Source organism: Wolffia australiana, chromosome 6 (genome assembly GCF_029677425.1).
Source record: "Wolffia australiana isolate 7733 chromosome 6, ASM2967742v1".
NCBI lineage: Eukaryota > Viridiplantae > Streptophyta > Magnoliopsida > Alismatales > Araceae > Wolffia > Wolffia australiana.
In genome coordinates, this window is record NC_135840.1 from 5,400,349 (window position 1) to 5,419,185 (window position 18,837).

The 18,837-nt window shown below is 40.9% G+C and overlaps 1 protein-coding gene across 1 annotated transcript; it reads right to left on the reverse strand.

The window, feature by feature from the left end:
- Positions 1-7,776: 7,776 nt before the first annotated feature.
- Positions 7,777-12,954, reverse strand: MCM2 (minichromosome maintenance (MCM2/3/5) family protein). Its single transcript, XM_078577293.1, has 18 exons — positions 12,873-12,954; positions 12,563-12,777; positions 12,310-12,491; positions 11,710-11,894; positions 11,425-11,614; positions 11,123-11,342; positions 10,808-11,015; positions 10,594-10,728; positions 10,314-10,505; positions 10,055-10,227; positions 9,797-9,985; positions 9,603-9,719; positions 9,438-9,522; positions 9,214-9,366; positions 9,000-9,125; positions 8,735-8,917; positions 8,508-8,666; positions 7,777-8,097 (listed from the first exon to the last, which is right to left on the reverse strand). The coding sequence occupies exons 1-18, from the start codon at positions 12,873-12,875 to the stop codon at positions 7,981-7,983; spliced, it is 2,832 nt and encodes a 943-aa protein (XP_078433419.1). The 5' UTR covers positions 12,876-12,954; the 3' UTR covers positions 7,777-7,980.
- Between the last annotated feature and the right edge of the window lie 5,883 nt (positions 12,955-18,837).

The window sequence follows — 18,837 nt, forward strand, 5'->3', positions numbered from 1 at the left end:
TATCCAAACAAACACAGCAGCCGAGGCTATGGCGATGTGTGATGGTTTGCTCCTTTGTGAGACGCGAAACCTTCACAATGTCGTCGTAGAATCAGAATTGCTGATGTTAATAAACATGCTATGTGCAGGTACCTACTCCCAGTGGCGACTACAGCAAGTATGGCAGGACATCATACAGTGATGTCCTCGTTTGATCAACGTCTAGTTGCGCGAGGGCAACCAGACTGCGGATGCCCTTGCCAACTATGTGGTATGCACTCGAGCCCCTTCTACTCTTTACTCCTCCTGCTCCCTCAAGCAGCTCCTGGTAGCCACCGCGTTGAGTGCCTTGGCTTGCCTGCTCTTCGCACGCGTCACACCTTGTCGAAGGATAATCCCCAAGATTGGCGTATTGCATGGAGCATTAGAGGCGAGAACACTTGTCCTCTCGCCTGACCAATGTACACACCACGCACCTCAATGCTGACACCTATTAAAGGCAGGAAAAGCTCTAGACACTCCATGCACCATTACCGCTGCGGGGGACCCTACGCAACGCCGGCACAAGCGACCTTCTCTGAGCACCTCCTAGGTACACTCATGTATGTTTTCTTTTACTGCACCATGGGTGTGGATGAGTAGGATCTGAGTGTAATTGGCATATTTATGCTCGCTCCACGCCTACAAAATGCTGATAAATAATCCACTTCATATATAAAATCCACCCTAGGTGGCGCCCAGGGCAAGGCTGGATTGGTCTACGGGCACAATCACAAGGTTGGACGTACTCGGCACCGTGTATATTGCCCAAAAAAAAAAGAAACAGAGGCAAGAGGTGACGATGGACAGAATCGTATTGATGAAAATGATGGTATGTGTTGGTGAAAATGATGATCCAGAACAACAAGTCTATATTCTACATATTCCCTTTCCAACGGTACTCAACAGGCCACATGTGAGGAATTCTGAAGCAACACAGAAACTTCTTGAGGGCATCAAACAAGCTACAATTATGATACCCCTTGCAGATGCCATCCAACACATACCAGTATATGCAAAGTAAATGAAGGGATTTTTCACCCCTTTGCGTAGTACTAAAAAAAAATCATCAAAGTGAAAGAATCAGTTCAATCTTAGTAGATCAAATGCCAAAGGAAAGGAGAGATCCGGAAGCACCATTGATCAGATGCGAGATTGGAGGCATGACTTTTACAAGGTCACTACTGGACACAGGAGCATCAGTTACCATAATGCCTAAAGCAGTATATGATCAGTTCAACTTAGGAGAGCTCCAACCACTTTTCATAGAGCTGCAATTAGCAGAAGGCTCAATGAGACAACCACGTGGAATTTTAGAAGATGCCATTGTAAAGGTAGAATGTTGCCAGTTTCATGTTGACTTCATAGTAGCCGACATGAAAGTGACTCATCAATTGAGTCAAGCTCCAATCACTTTGGGATGTCCTTTCCTAGCAACTGCTAAATCCACGACAGACTGGGAGAAAGGTGTAGCAGAATTAAACGTGGGAAATGAAAAGGTAAAATTGAATATTGCACGTCTCATGAAGTATCCATCAAAATCTGTGGAGTTAAGTGCAATTGAGCTCATGGATGAGTGAGTGGAGGAGACATTCATGGAGGCATTAAATCAAATGGAGAATTTTGAGGATCGGTTTTCAGAAAAGCTTATTGAACCGAGCGTGGAACTTAAGTCATTAACGTCATCGTTGAAATATGATTTCTTGGACCAAGTGCAAGAGAAACCCGTGATCATATCTACTCTTCTTACATCTGATCAAGAAGATAGATTACTAAACTTACTCAAGGAACATAGTCGAGTTCTAGGATGGTCACTCACTGACCTCAAAGGTCTGGACCCAAATGTATGCATGCATCGAATATAACTTGAGGAGAATGCTCAACCAGTGAGGGAAGCTCAACGACGACTAAACCCTAAAGTTTGGGGTGTTGTTAAAGAGGATATTATGAAATGGTTACAAGCTGGTATCATTTATCCTATCTCAAAAAGCCCTTGGGTAAGCCCTATCCATGTTGTGCCCAAGAAAGTGGGAATTACATTAGCAAGGAACGAGAAAGGGGAGGAGATTCAAAATAGACTCCCGATCAGATGGAGAGTTTGCATCAATTACCAAAAATTTAACTCTTCTACTAAAAAAATATTATTTTCCCCTACCTTTTATTGACCAAATCCTTGAATGTTTTTCAGGACAATCATATTATTGTTTCCTAGATAGGTACTCAGGCTAAATTAGATAGCAATATCCCCAAGAGATCAAGAGAAAATCACCTTTACATGCCTATTTGGGACTTATGCATTCAAACGTATGTCATTTGGGTCATACAATGCCCCAACAACCTTCCAAAGGTGCATGACCGCAATCTTCTCCAACCTCATTGGAGAAAGCATGGATGTGTTCACGGACGATTTCTTGATATTTGGCATGAGTTTTGATGAATGCCTGTCCAGATTAGCCAAAGTTTTGAGCATTTGTATAGAAAAACGATCGGTCCTTAGCTGGGAGAAATCTCACTTTTTGGTTGAAGAGGGGGTTGTGTAAGGCCATGTTGTCTCATCAAGAGGGCTTGGGGTGAATAAACCAAAAACTGAAGTAATTCAAAATTTTACCTTACCAAGAAGCATCAAAGACATTGAATCCTTTTTGGATCATGTGAAATTTTATCGACAATTTTTGAAAGATTTCTCAAAAATTTTGAAACCTTTATCATCATTACTAGATAAAGATACAGATTTTGTTTTATATACAAAGGCAGAGACAGACTTTCAAGCATTAAGGCACTTCTGATTGAGGCATCCATCCTCCAAGCTCCAAATTGGGACAAACCATTTGATATCATGACTGGTGCATCAAATTTCATTGTAGGGGCAGTCCTGGGTCAAAGACTGAACAACAAGCAAGTGGTTATCTAGTATGCCAGTAAGACCCTCAATGATGTTCAAAATAACTATACTACTACATAAAAGGAATAGCTTTCTGTCATGTTTGCATTGGAGAAATTTAGGACGTTCTTGTTAAGCAATAAAGTCATCATATATAGTGATCATGTAGCCTTGTGTTATCTATTCTCCAAGAATGATGCCAATCCAAGATTGACCCTATGGGTACTCCTATTACAAGATTTTGATTTAGAGATTAATGACAGAAAGGAAGTGAAAACTCAGTTGTAAACCATTTATATAGAATAATGGTTGAATCAGGAGGGGATATAGTTGAAGAAGGAAGTGAAAACTCAGTTGCAGAACATTTATCTAGAATAATGCTTGAATCAGGAGGGGATATAGTTGAAGAATTTCTAGATGAACACTTGCTCAAAATTGAACATCGCGAAGCTCCATGGTACACTCACATCGTGAACTACTTAGCCATAGGGGTAATTCCAGAATTTTGGAGAAGAGAAAAGAAGAATAAATTATTTAGTGACATCAGATTCTACATCTGTGATGACCCCAAACTTTATAGACTTGGACCTGACCACATTCTGTGACGATGTGTTCTAGAGAGCAAAAAATTGTGTTTTAGAGATGTGTCATTCGCTCCCTTGTGGGGAACATTTCACTACACAAAAGACAGAATAGAAGGTTCTCCAATGTGAATTCTACTGGCCCACAATATTCAAGGACTCTCAATGTTTTTATAGATGTGTTTAAAATGCCAGTCATTCATAAATATTTCAAAGAAATATGAGATGCCACTAAACCCAATCCTCAAAGTAAAGATATTTGAAAAATGGGGAATTGACGTTATGGGATCATTTCCTCCCTCATTCGGGAACGAGTATATTTTGGTTGGCGTGGATTACGTATCTAAGTGGGTTAAAGTCATACCCACTAAATAAAATGGCCATAAAGCAATGGTTGGGGTGAGAGGTCTCTTAAATCGACCTCCACACCATAAAAAAGGCCTGGTCATTTTAAGCAACCACTCACCCAGGTCAAATTGACCAAAGGTGGGGTGAGCGGTCGCTTAAAGCGACCACCCCGAATCTGAATTTGGAAAGTGGCCCAATATGCGAGTCTCAATTCTTAGAGATGGATATGGGATGTATTTTATATTGTTACTATTGTTTTTGAGAGCCCAATACTCTGAAATGTCATTATGACCGCCGATTAAGTCCAAAACTTGGATGAGCAAAATGGCCCATTAAGGGATAGGAAAAAATTAAAAAATGCATAGCTCAATATGCATAACTCATCATATTATTGATGGGGGACCATCTCGCCACCGACACGAGAAGACGCCAGCAACCACATCGAACAGCATGAGCCGATTCCCGCGACCCGTCGTTCAAGTATTCTGCTTAACGACATGTCAACGAGCATCTTTTATTTTCTCGTATATTTCGAATGTAATTTCTTTTCGAATTATGGACAGGCCTATCCGTGTTTTGGGCCTCATCCTTTTGAATCGTTTGTATTTTCATTGTTTTGGGAAGGCCGCTCGTCAAGAGGTGGTTCCTTCCCGTCATGGCCCAATAAGGCATGCCCTCGACCCTATATAAAGGCCGGCATGCCCAAGAGGACATTGGGGAGTTTATTTGAAATTTGAACTTAAATCTTCATCTTGGCTTCCACCTCTCCCTTGGGAGATAGTTTCTTATCGTTTCTAGCTTAGATCTTGGGGAAGATCGCTTGCCATGCCTCCAGCCACGTCGAAGACATCCGTGGGGAGAAACCGTCACCAGCACTCCTGTAATCTTTCTCTCTTATCGAGTCACCAAGAGGATCAATTCTTGATCTTTTCTTGATCAAGAAAATGCCAAGAAGTCCATCGCTTGGTGGATTCTTGGATCGGCGTCACTGTCAGATTTCGCCAGTGCTATCTCCATTGGAATCACCATCGTGTTCGCCATCATCGCACCCGCCACCGCTGCCGCCGTGGTCGATCTCGTTTTTGTCGCTGCAGCTGCCGAAGCCGTTGCCTCCTCTGTCTCTTTTCTTGGCACTCGTGCGTCCTACCATCCGTGTACGCGTGCGTCGCCAGCACGTCCACCCGCTCGCCGTGCGCGGCACTCGGCACTGTGCGCGACGACACCCATGCGCTGTGCGCATCCACTCAACCGCACAATGTGCCGCTACACGCCGTGCGGCTGCGCGCGTGCGCACACCATTCTCGCATGCCGCGCCGCCGCACGCCCCCGTCTTTGCACCCTGCTCGCCCTCACCGCCCTACAAACTATGATGCTGCATGCGCCAGGTGCATTTCGCTTATTCAACAGTTGCTGAACGCCCACATCTAGGATTCTTTCGCACAATCCTTCTTGGAACCCTGCGCATCATACTGTCATCTTCGTCGTTCTCTGCACCAATTCTTGCCTCCTGCTTTGTGTCCAAGCCGCGCTTCAGATTCTCTGGCGTCGGCATCATCCATCAGGTTCTACTGCCTCCAATACGCTCGCAGTTTGATTATTTCTTTCAGTATTGTTGAAAGTGTTTTTCCGTCACCTCTGAGAGCGCTATTGTCAATTAGAAGTTAGCCACTATTACTTGTGAGTGATAGGGATTTTATCTTGGTATAATCACCAGTCTTTACCAAGAGGGATTGGACGTCGTTGGGTAATTAACTTGACCCCTCATTTTGTAGTGTCTAATTGGTCCGAGGGGACGTTGAGAAGTCTGATTGTGATCCCAATCAAACTTCGTCAACTTAATTGATTTCGAATTGAACATAACTTTCTCATACTTGTTGTTGATTTCAAAATCACATCATATTCATACCGCGTCTCTCAGAACATCCATACCCCTTGTGTTGTAACACGTGCCGATTGATCCCGGCCGTTACGTGTTATATCAATTATCATCAATTTTAATTTTTGATTTATGCAAAAGAACCAATTTTCATTCTGAATTCGATTCAATTATGCAATTTCTATTTTCATTATCTGCTTGATGAACTGGTGAATGAGATTTTTTGTGTGCATGATACCCATTTAGATGTATCTAATCAAGAGGTAGCATATACTCACTGGTAGCCTAGATTTGAAAGCAGAGTATCCCAAGCGTGAGACCAGAGCTAATCAAGAGCTGACTGAGAGGTTGATCGTCCTAGTGCAAAAACGTCCTAAAGCAAAATCCTCCGGCGACTGGGGATCGGCGGGGGCCAAAATCATGTCAAGAGTCTAGCCTACACTCTGAAGGGGCAGGAACCTTTGTTTTGCTTGTAGTAAGTAACCTATTACATCATACTGGTCGTCGGACGGGACAATACTCCCCCAGACGGGACGACTTTAGGATGGGACGGGACGGGGATGAAAATGCCCAAGGCGGGACAAATTTCAGACTTGACGATGCAGAAAGACCTCTAAAAAAGGGATGTGGGATGGGACAAATGTTGTCCCATCCCGTCCTTTGTCCCCGTCCTGGACGAACGTGCACTATAACTACACCTTGTGATTTACATGATACAAGCTAGTTTAAAAATAATCTAATGGAACCTTATTGTCATCAGTTACTATGTACTTGTAGTCTACGCTTCGCACTCCTTAGATGACTTAGGGTATGTCAAATATAAAACATTAATTGATCATCTTAGTTAGCATTGATGCATTTCAAAATGACCGCAACACTCTTGTCCAATGTTCCACTTCCTTAAGTTTTCTATTATATTGTGGGTAGAAGATCCCATATTTACCACTCAATCATATTAGCAAAGTTCACGAAACCACTTAAAATAAAATAAAAAGAACTCATAGGTCATTGTCAAAGCAAAACAATTGACCCACAAGACGTTTTGGAGTCTCATGTCTAAGAATCACTTATGTAAATATGAGGGCAGTCAATCTCATGGATATTTTAGTATAATACCATTTAGGAATTTACAGAGGATCAGTTTTGTGAACTCTTCCCCCTAACCGAAAGAGTTCCCTAAAGAGCATTCATTCATTGTACCTAATATCTCCATAATACTTGACACAAGATCACCAATACTCATTCTATAAGTGGGACTATAGTGTAATCTTATCTAGACCTTTTGATGTCTTTCTTAAAATACTAGAAATCCTTGTACACATAAAAAGGTGATCCTTAGACATGAGACTTGTCTATATCATAGTCATGTCCAAGAAAGTTTCTGCCGTCTGCTTATTGATTGAGCATGCATTGTCAATTGAAAGTTGATAAAATTAAGTGCAAGAGCATATAAAGGATTAAGAGAAGAAAAAATCAATAACCTTTTAAGAGAAGATAAAGAGAATTATAGGTACAAGTATCTATTCATGAGGGCATCATTTTTTTCTGAATAATATTCACTCGAGACTTCTAACAGTGGGTTATATAATAATTACCCCCTATTTATTTTCTACGACCATGAAGATTTAACTATTTTTCCTGGTTTTCTTTGCGAGGAAAGTCCATGTCAAAAGCAACTTATTTGACCTTTCGGTTTGATGTTTGGCTAGTCGATCTGACACAGACCAGGTCAGACCTATATAAGACAAAATCACTAAAAAGTATTTTTAGTCAATCAGCACAAGTCATCAACTTGGGTTAGACTATCGAGAACGGGTGAATCAACTTAGGTTATTGAACCTTGAACGTGGGAGAGATCACATTAGTTCTTCCCGTCAACTAGCGAATAATTTTACTGCCCATACGTTTTCCTACACATACAAGGAACATTTTTCACCCGAAAGTTTAAGAGACTACGACCAAAGATTAAAAGTATCAATAAAAGTCTGTAATCATTGAGGCGAAGCAGCTACTCAGTAGATGTATAAGACATTTGATAATGTCATGCTCAGATAGATTAAAGAAGAACAAGATGACAAAGATCTGGCGTATCAACATGCTCGCGGAAAAGTCAAAGTTCCATGAAGTTTACACTCCTCCCTCATGAATGGGATGCCATCTAAGCTAACTCACAAATTAATCTTATAGAAGAGCCTTTTTCCCATTCAGATGAAATATGTTAGAAAAAATGAAGGAAAACACTAGTATGGTGCATAGAAGACTTGCCGATTGCCGTCTCACGCGGAGAGAGGATGCCGGATGACGCCGCGGGACTCGTCGAGCGAGAAATTCGCTTCCTTGAAGATGGCGCTGGCGAAGAAGGGCCGCAGATCGTAGATCTCGTGCTCCTGAGCCTGCACCAACCAAAAATTAAGGGAGCTTGCTGTTTAAACCTTAAAAATTTTCTATTAATATTTCTAGATATTTAAATCTACCTACAAATTCATATATCTCGATCTCTCTCTATCCATCTATCTCCCCATCTCTTTCCATCCATCTTCTCACCTCTATCTCTATTTCTCTCTATCCATCTTTCTCCCCATCTCTATCTTTCTGTCTAGCCATTTAACTTCTCGGCTCCATCTCTATCTCTTTCCCAAGCCATCTATATAACCATCTCTCTCTCTCTATCTACCCTTCAATCTCATCATCTCTATCTCTCTGTCCTTCTGTCTCCCCATTTCCATCTTTCTATTTCTATTTCTATCTCACTCCATTTGTACCTCTCTTTAGCCATATCTCTCTCTTGCCATCTCTTCCTCACCTTGCTTCGTAGATCTTCGACCTTGACCTGAACATGAGACAACCGGTCGCCCCCCGAAATAATCTCTTCGTAGTGCAACGCTTCCTTGACCAGCACTCGCAGAAGAAACAGCAGCAGCTCGTTGTGATCCCTCTTGAACGTCAAGTACTTTCTAAAACTCTGCACCCAGTCCACATCCCAACCATCATCATCACCATCATCATCATCATCATTATCATCATCCATACCTTTTGAAGGGCCTTCTGGACGCCGAATTTCTGGGTGGAGATGAAGGAATCAAGAAGAACGCGGATGGCCATGTCGACGTCTTCCTGGGTGACATAGTTCCTCAGATGCATCCTGGCGTGGGCTTCCGACATCCGTATCATCGATTCGATGTGCCTCACCGCGATGGGAACTCCCTGCCCGTGCTGCACCGGAAGGATAAATCTCGTCCGTCAATCAAATGTTCCCCTCCATCGCCACCGTCCGATGCGATACGACTAAACTCACCGATGATTCTCTCCTCAGCTCGGCGTACACGTGAGCGAGCTTGTCCAAGTCCGCGTCGTGCAGCTTCGGGAAGACGTTCAGCTTCGCGTAGGTTATGTACTTTTTGAGCAAATCTTGAGAGAGGATCTGATAGAGGACCCCGAAACCATGGTCAAATAATTCATTTCATTAAAGTTAACCAGATGAATATTAGGAGAGAGAAAGACGGGGAAACCTCAGGGTCAACGGGTCTTGAGGAGGTGGAAGATTGTTCTTGGGAGTTGACCGCGGGCTGCTCGTCTAAATTCGCCCCTCTTGGTTGTGATCTAAAGTGACTGTCCACAACAAAATTAGCCAGCATCTCGTCTTTGACTGGGTCAACGACGTCCTGTTTAAAATCATGTAATCAGATATCAAAAGAATAGTAATTTGAAAGGAGAGAGGAGATTAGAGTTTTACCTTCACAACGCAGAGGACGTCGAACCGGGATATGATGGGATCGGTCAGCTCCACATTTTGGGAGAAAGTCTTGGACGAGTCGTATCTGAGTTCAAGGCCATATTTAAAAAATAATAATAATAATAATTGAGATTTTAATTAAAGGGCAGCAGCGTAATGACAAACCTCCCGCCGATGGGATTCGCTGCGGCCATGACACTACACCGGGCCTGAAGAGAGGTGACTATTCCCGCCTTTGAAATACTGATGCTCTGCTGTTCCATGGCTTCGTGTATGCTCACCCTGCGCGAGGAAGAAATTATTATTATTATTATTAACCAAATATTTTTTAAGTTTTTTATATTTGTAATCCCGCGTACCTGTCTTGATCGTTCATCTTGTCAAACTCGTCGATTAAGCAAATTCCTCTGTCAGCCAAGACCAAAGCGCCTCCTTCAAGAGTCCACTCCCTCGTGACGGGGTCTTTGTGCACCGCAGCAGTAAGACCCACAGCAGAAGCTCCTTTGCCAGTGGTGTAAACGGCTCGTTGGCCGGTTTTCTCGACATACCTAAAAGGCATATAGTAAGTTTATGCTTGAATCATTGAGTTAGATGTAGATTATGTGAGTTTATCTTACTTTAGAAACTGAGATTTTGCCGTGCCCGGGTCTCCAAGGAGGAGAACGTTGATGTCGCCTCTCAAGCGGTGTTTTCCTCTGACGTTTTTCTCTTGGCCCCCGAACATGGCGAGGGCAAGGGCCATTTTGATGTCCTCATGGCCGTAAATTGATGGCGCTATGGATTTGACTATCTGAAATTATTAGTTAATAATTAGTGGATAATGAGACGTAGTTAATTATCACATGAAATAGTCGTATTAAAAATCCGGAAACCTACCCGTTCCCCGATCCTCGGGTCCTTCGCCAGCTTCTCGATGTCTGCTTTGTCCTCGTCGGTTAACTTGTAAGCAGAAAATAAATCTTGTTTCTTCGTGACATGGTTCGCCTCGACGACAGTGGCGAAGACTGGGAATCCGTTCTTTGTGTTCAAGGATAAATCAAAATTATTGGTGTAAATCCCCGTAACCTCCTGAAATTAGTATAATGAAAATAAAGTTAATGAAGAAGGTAATGGACGGCAATGATTTCACGAGAACACTCAAAATATTATTTATTACAATTTCTTCGCCTGGACGAGCACAGTCGATGAGGTCATTCAGTAGAATCACTTCCTTATATCGTGGAAGTCTACCCGCTGGGACCGTCCCAGGACTCTCCTGCAGAGTAAGCTTCTGGTAATTTCTGTATATTGTCTGCAGCACAAAAATAAAATAAAACTGTGAGATATCGGAATCCTAATAAATGATGATGCTAATGGCATTTAACTTGAACCTGTTCAATGTTGACGGTGAATGGGCCTTTGGATTGACATTCAGGGCAAGATCCAACTTTGACTTCGGAGTATGAGTTCTGAAAAAATGGACCAAGAATTGCCCCACATTTACTACAGTCGTATTTTACTTGCTGCAGCTGTGGGAAAACCCCAGACCGCCGAGTCACGACTCCCCCAATTCGAATCATGGTATTCAGATGAATTTGCCTGATTAATCCCAAGAAAAATGTTCAATCTCCACCAATTAAATCAATATGCAAGTTAAAGGAATATCCAATCAAGAGAGAGGTTCAGGAGATTGGCAATTTCCGTACCTAATGTTGCGTATTTGATCGTACACCGGCAAGTTAGTAACTCGAACATATATTTTATGATGAATGTTCTTGTAATTCTTGTGAAAATCGAATACCACATTTTGAGCAACTTCTTCCATGACCTCGAGAACAGCCTGAGGCGCGTCAGCCAGCCAGATAGCGATGTTTGGAAGAACGTAGATAAACTGCTTGTAATCAATTTCTAGGCTGCACTTGTTAGCTGCAAAGTTTTTGACAATCATCAGATTCCACGTTGAAAGATGGTGGCTTTGGTATAATAATCCAAATTGTGGAACACATACCCAATACCATTTCATTTATCAGCCGAACATACTCAAAATCGCCGTGTTCGTTCTTAGGATTCACATAGGACAATAAGAAATCCTTAAACTTCCTCGAGATAAAACGACGGACTTCGTCCCTCGTAACCCATTCCCTCAAGGATCCTTGAACACGATACATATTCATTTCGCTGTCTTCGTCGTACTCGTCCTGTCAAGCGCGTTTGAAATCAGACGAGGTCGTTGGGAATCACTCAGATAATTATTCAAACAATTTAACCGCAAATGTTGTGAGAATTTCTGTACCTCGTATGCATCGTCATCAGTTTGATTAGTCATCGGAATGTCATCCCTTGAGTGACCACGCTGAGATCTTCCGGGTGAACTCCGCATAGTATCATCATCATCTTCACTCCGCATGCCCCCACTAGACGGCCTGAAGTCAGCTCTATGCCTCTTTGTTCGTCGTACATTCACCTCTTCATCTGTATCTGTCATCAGTAAACCACATCGGCATTGAGCTTTTGTTCACTTTGAGATGTTACTGTAATCCTCCATTGAAAGAAATAAGAAAACTCAAATTAGGATTCTACCACGAATGCAAGTAAAAGATAAAAAAGCTTTTCTTGCACTAAATCTTGAAGTGTTTTCAGTAATTTTTAGAACGAAACCTGAAACATAATAAAAATAAAAACACTGCGAACATCTTCATGAAAGAAAAAGGATTTTCAAATTATGATTTCGCCCACGCGAGTCGAAAGGAGGAGCTTTTCTTGCAATAAATGTTGAAGAGATATGGGTAAATATTTCAATGTAAAACGCCTGAAGTGTTATTCAAATAAGGGCACGACGAGGACAAACAGTACTGGATGATCGTCAAATCTATCTCCATTGCTAACCAGTTACCTTGATCATGAAGCATACGAGGCAGCTTTCGCCCTCCTCCACTGCGGGTATCCCGAGTATCCAATTCGACCTCCGCTGCCCTCCTATCTGCCATAATTTGATCCAGATCTCTTTCATCATCCATCGAGTCGTCCAAACCCGCGGATTCATACTGATCATGCTCGTCCATCCGGCGGTAATCACTGATTCCACAACAAAATTAATTAACACCACCGCATAATTCACCACGCCAAAATCTAAACACAATACGCACTCCAAGTAGTTGTCATTGTAGAGATCCTCTCCTTCCTCTTCTTCTTCTCCGGCGACACCGTCGTCTTCATCAGGTATCACATGTGGATCGACGGCAGCCTCGTCATCGTCAGTGTACGAATCGGTCGTTCGGCTAGCATTCGGAGGCAATCGATCAGTGCTGAATCCTGCCGATGTAGGCGATCCAGGCGTTGACGACGGATTATCAGAGTCATCCTTGGGAGTGAAGAACACAAGTGAGAAAAGAGTACAACAGATCGACGAAGAAACGTATGAACTGAAGATTGGGGATCGAAAAGATTAAATTTTACCATCTCAATCGAGATCAAGCTCCGATTTCGCGAGTTCGACTTCTTCGCACCTCCTCTACAGCTACTGGAAGATCAAACTAGGGTTCCACGGGTAATGTCTGAGTTCGTAATTAAGCGAAGAGGACAGAGAACAGGCAAATTTGGCGGGAAGATTTCCCGCCAAAAGTATGATGGGCCCTACATGTGGGCCCGATCCGCATGAAACGCTAACGGGCCGGAGGAATATCGGCCTACTAAATATCCGGGATATGAAACATTTTGTATAAGTCAGAAGGTAAGGACAAATGGTAAGAGAATCAGGATTTATTTATTTCATTAGGTCAAAATGTAGATTTAATCTCGGACATGGATGTGAGCTAATCAGTGTAAAATACCTAAAAAATCTACCATCAAAATATATACAAAATAAATTAGCTTTTAGACTTTAGGTCATATGGTGAGACAATCAGGATTTATTTTATTTCATTTAGGTCAATACATAGATTTAAACTATGAAACTTGGATTTGTCTTGATAGGTGTATAATACCTATGAAATATGCCATCGAAACATATACAAAAAAATTAGCTTTTAGACGTTAGGTCGTATGGAAAGGCGACCAGGATTTTTTCCCATTTAGGTCCACGTGTACAATTAAACTCTCAAACTTTGGAAATGCCCATATCAGTTAAAATACCTTTCAAAACTACCGTCAAAACATAAACAAAGCAATGTTGCTTACAGCCTTAGGTCGTATTGCAAGACAATGAGGATTTATTTTCTTCATCTAGGGCTTCATGTACCATCAAAACTCTCAAACTAATCAGTTGGAATACCAATACCATCTACAATCAAAACACATGCAGAAACAAAAATATGAAAAATGTAACATGTTGATTTAAACTATGAAACTTATATGTGCCTTAACCAGTGTAAAATGCCAAACGTCAAAATGAATGCAAAATAGTGCAGCTATCTAGCATTGGCTTCACGTTTACATTTTTTTAGGAAAGTTGATGAGTTCAGATTTTAGTATCCTACACTGTTTCTGGTATTGAATAACATTAAGTGCATATAGGCCTACATCTTATGAGGTAGTTCTTTTATAATCATCAAGAAAGAACTCTCTTCAAACATTTATAGGTATCCATGTTTGATCAACTTCCTGTGTTGGAATATATTTCTTATAGTGGTAAACGAGTATTGAGTCCACTGGATGAGACTAAAATTACAAGGAAGTGGATGTGCGCTGTAATTTAATTATTTAAATTCAAACATCAAGAAGTAGTTTCTTGGACGGTAGCTACATGTAAGATTGTGAAAGATATCTGAAAATTATTAAAATATTATAACTGTATTTTAGGTTGTACAATCTACTGACTTTACCGATACATGTCAACGTTGTTAGACACGAACTCATATCAAACGTTTGAACATTGAACCATATGATTGATCATATCCATTAAATCATTGTGTTTTGAGGTCACGAAAATTAATCTGGTGCTCCAGTATAATTAAAATTTATGAATGTGAACATGCTATTTACGCATGGTCGCACGTGATATATTGTTCTGAAAGTTACTTCAAAATAGTGCATGCATACACTCACCCATGTTTGACATTGTAAGGTCAAATGAACAGCGATGCAGGTAGGCGCGGCAGAGCAAGTAGGCATGGCAGCGCGAGTAGGTGGTGGCGGGCGTGGCGGCGGGCATCGCGGCGTGCACAGCAGTGGGCACAACAATGGGTGCGGCGGCAGGCGCAATAGCAGCAGGGCGCATCGACATGACGGTAGTAGGGTGCGGAGGTGTGACGACGGCAAGGCACGGCGACAAGGTGGCAGCGGGTCGCATCAGCAGTAGGGCACGACGGCGGCAGGGTGCGGTGGCGGCAGGTTGCAGCGGTAGCAGGGCACGGCGGCACAAGAGCGGCAATAGACGCTCTGACAAAGTCAGCCCCAGGGCCGTCGCGCAAGGGACTGCAGGGGCGGCGCGAGCAGCCGTGGGAGTGGCGCGGGCGACCGCGGAGGCGGCGTGGTTTTCCTAAGGCACTGCCAATCGACGGTCTGGTGCTCCCGTGATGGCCGGGGCGGTGGCCCGTGACCTAACTTCCATCTTGATGAGATGTCGCAGAGGGTATTTTTGTAAATAAACAATAAAACCTAACAAAGATGACTAAGAAACACCTAAGTTAAGGGAAAGACCAACAAAGTTCACAATTTCATCAATTTTTCTTCCCTCTCTTCTGATGGGTACCCACCTCCCCCTTATAGGGGGTAAATATGGGCCTTCCCCCTTAGAAATAAAGGAAAGAAGGCCCAAATAAGGGTCCTAGGGGCCCTAATAGGAGAGAACCCCACAAACATGCCCACACACGGGCTCACACATGCACAAATGTTTAGAACCATACAAAGGCCCAAACACATGCAGACAAACACATACGCGGCCTACAAAATAAGAATGATGAGCGAAAATTAAAATCATACCTTCGGGCCCCATTGACTAGGTTGAGTGCTTTGAAGGCCGGATTGCGCGCATCATCCCTCACTCGATAAACTGGTAGAGACAGGATCTTTGAAGCTAGATGGTCCCCCGTCAATAATATTATTTATGTTAAAAAGGTTATTCCCACATGACGGAAAAAGGATGAATCAGATTGAACAGTTGAGAATAAAAAGGAAAAAACTAGATGATCATATCACATTGTGTATCCTCGTGGTCTTCGACACATAGAATCCCGACTTTTTCACAAACAGTGCCTCCCAGTTTTCTGGAGGATAATCTCAATGTTCTGGCAGCGCTATAAGGAAGGCTGCTCAAGGAAAAGAGAAACATAAGGGTAACCAATGATAAACTTTCATGAATCTATCTCACTCGGGATTTACTGTCCTTCTATACTAACAAAGTTTTAATATGAAAAGTCATATACTTTTAACAACTCATAAATCTTATGCGCGTGACACTTTAAGCTCATGTAAGAGTCTAGTCAAAATATATAATAAGCCAAAATTTAGGGTTTTTCTGTCGTTGTTTAAGTTTAGACAAGTGGCAATGTTTATAATTATCTTCCAGTCAATGCTACGTAAATAATACATGGAACGCAAGGGCTCGATCCTTAGAAAGGCAGTAACTAAATTTCAGAGTCTCTATAAACATTGGAAAAGGACAAATATGCTCTGAGGATAAACCTAAATTTTAGGAATATTTTTGGGGTGATTTTATAAAATTTATATTCAAGCAAAGAGTTAAAAGAGATTAAAAATATTTTTTCTCCCAAACTTACTTCAAAGGGATTGCCCAACCCAACATGGAACTGGCCAAAATTTGGCTAATTCTGAACAACAGAATGGGATACAGTGGCTTAAAATATACCAAAATTTTGAAAATGGCTTGAATGGAGAATGAATGGGATGCACAATTCGAGGCGTAAATTTGATAATTTTAAATTTATGTTTCAACACAGAAACTAAAAAGAGAACATGCTGGATTCTAGCTAGAAAATGGGAAACTATAACCTAGAGAGATAAAAGTTTGTAAAATACATTAAAAAGTAGGGAAAATGGATGGGGAAGATGGAGGAAGTTTAGACCTAGGTTTGTAAATTTTTTATGCTCGTGTATTCAGCCACAACGCCTCTTCTAAAAACTGGATCCTTGTATTTTTTAAGGATCATGAAATTTTCTTTGCAATAAAATGACGAGCAAAGTATAAAAACTTTGAAACAATTCAACCGAGTTGAACAACCAGGGTCTTGGAGAGCATTCTCCTGGTGGCTATCAACTCTAAGAGCACATATAGAGTTTGGTAAAGCGAGAGTGATAATATAATTTTACATAGGGAATGATTTAAATTATCCTTCTAATTTTTCATATCTTCTCTCCTTGTCATTTCTTCATCTTTTCGCATTGGTTTAATTTTATTTCCAGAGGGTCTTTCATTTCAATGCCATGATCATTAAAATGAAAGTTTGAGTGAATTCTGGAGGAATCCAAGACAATGCCCACACCCCTCTAACTTCTCATTTGAATCCCAAAACCAAATTTGCTTTAATTCAGGCCAAAGCCTGAGAAAATAGCTATAAAACAACATGCAATACTCCAACCTATTTATCATCACCCAATTTAATTCATGTAATTTTTATACAAATGGGACTTTAAAGTATTTGCTATTAACAAAACTACGCGACACAAGAGTCAACCAGGGGTCGTAAAAAAATCCTAAAATATAACTAGGGTAACCAAATTAAATTCATTAATATTTATATGGAATACATGTAATCATAGGCACATATGTAATGTTATTAATATAGCGCGTAATTAAAAAATTAAAAGGCAGGGTAATCTTTAAAGGAACATACATGTTTGTAGCTATCATGTATATATCTACCACATCCACTTAAAATTCATCAAATTACTTAAGGCATGGTCAGCTATAAACCATGATTGAGAATCCTATTTGTGACTAGTGCACTAAGAATTCATGAGAAAATTTATTGTTTTAATATTTCTAATGCCTTGGTCAAATATGTCATTGTATCATCTTCCTAGAGTGTGTCTCCTCTTGATCACACAATCACCGTCACGACATTGTGACATACCCAAGATAGGATTTTTTAGATGCATAACTAGGAACGCACTTGTCATAATCAATATAATATATTCCATCCACGTGATGTCCTTGGTGTCTTGGGTTAAATGGATTGCTTATGAAATTTATGGGGCCACTAATCCAGTCACATATTCTATGGATCATTCAATTTTCATTAATACAATATATTCATTACAGTACACCTGTGATGCCTATGATTAGGTCTATGTTAAACAATATTAGACTAAGTGAATTATGATGAGATTATAATATAGAAATCACCACTATTTCAGCACATGTTCTAAATATTCATATTCACAGGATACTTGAAAAGGACATCAGAACGTCTGGATATAATGCCAATATCTAGTCCCACTCCCATGGTGTGTATGATTGATCTCGTAGCCATCTGTGTGGAGAAGCTAAGGACACGTTGTAGGTGATATTTAACAGAAAGAATTCACCAAATTGATCTCTATGAATCCATGAATGGTATTATACCATACAGTCAATCAACTCGAATCATACCATGGCTGTGTAATCTTTGTTACAAAGATGTATTGTGGACATTTGATTGTTCTTTGACTATGACACGTGAGCTCATATTGGTGGAATTCCAAAGAGTCTTAGCTTAGTCGTAGGAAGAAGTTCACGGATATGATTACTTAGTCAATATGCGATCATCTGCCTTTAGTATGATTCAACATAGAAAAATGAATATGATGCAATGATGCTCTTTTGTGAAGGTAGTGTAATATCATAGAAGAGTTCTCTAATGATTTCTGAATGCATCAATATTGACTCATATGGCCAATTGGTGTTTAAAAGTTGAACATACCCTAAGTCACCCTAGGAGCGTGAAGCAGATAAGGCCTGAATGTACATGATAACCGATGGTGGAAAAGTTCCATGAGTGAATCCATACACACCTTATTATCTTCTAGAGCACTAGGTGTATCTTGGCACTCCGCAAGCTATAAACTTAACACATCAATTAGGTTAAATTGGCTCGTGATTAATTAACCTGTATGACAATATAGATAATTAATTTGTAATCAGTAGGTAGATTGATACAATGGCCTAGACAAGTGATACCAATCATTTTATACATTCATTTATATATTTATTCACTGCATTTTATGCCTTGTTCGCATGATTATGACGCATTTGTAATTATTTTATGACATTTTCATCATTACCACGACATTAAAATAAGTCTTAATTTAAAATTTATAGCAAGCTTAATTATGTAATTTATTATTTTCTGACCTTTCTCAAAGCCAAAAATTTGAAACTACCCACAAGTTCAATTATTTCCGGACTTAAGTGGATAAATAAGGAAAGAAAGGGAATAAGAACATATGAAAATATATGTGGCCGACAAGCCAATCACACATTCCA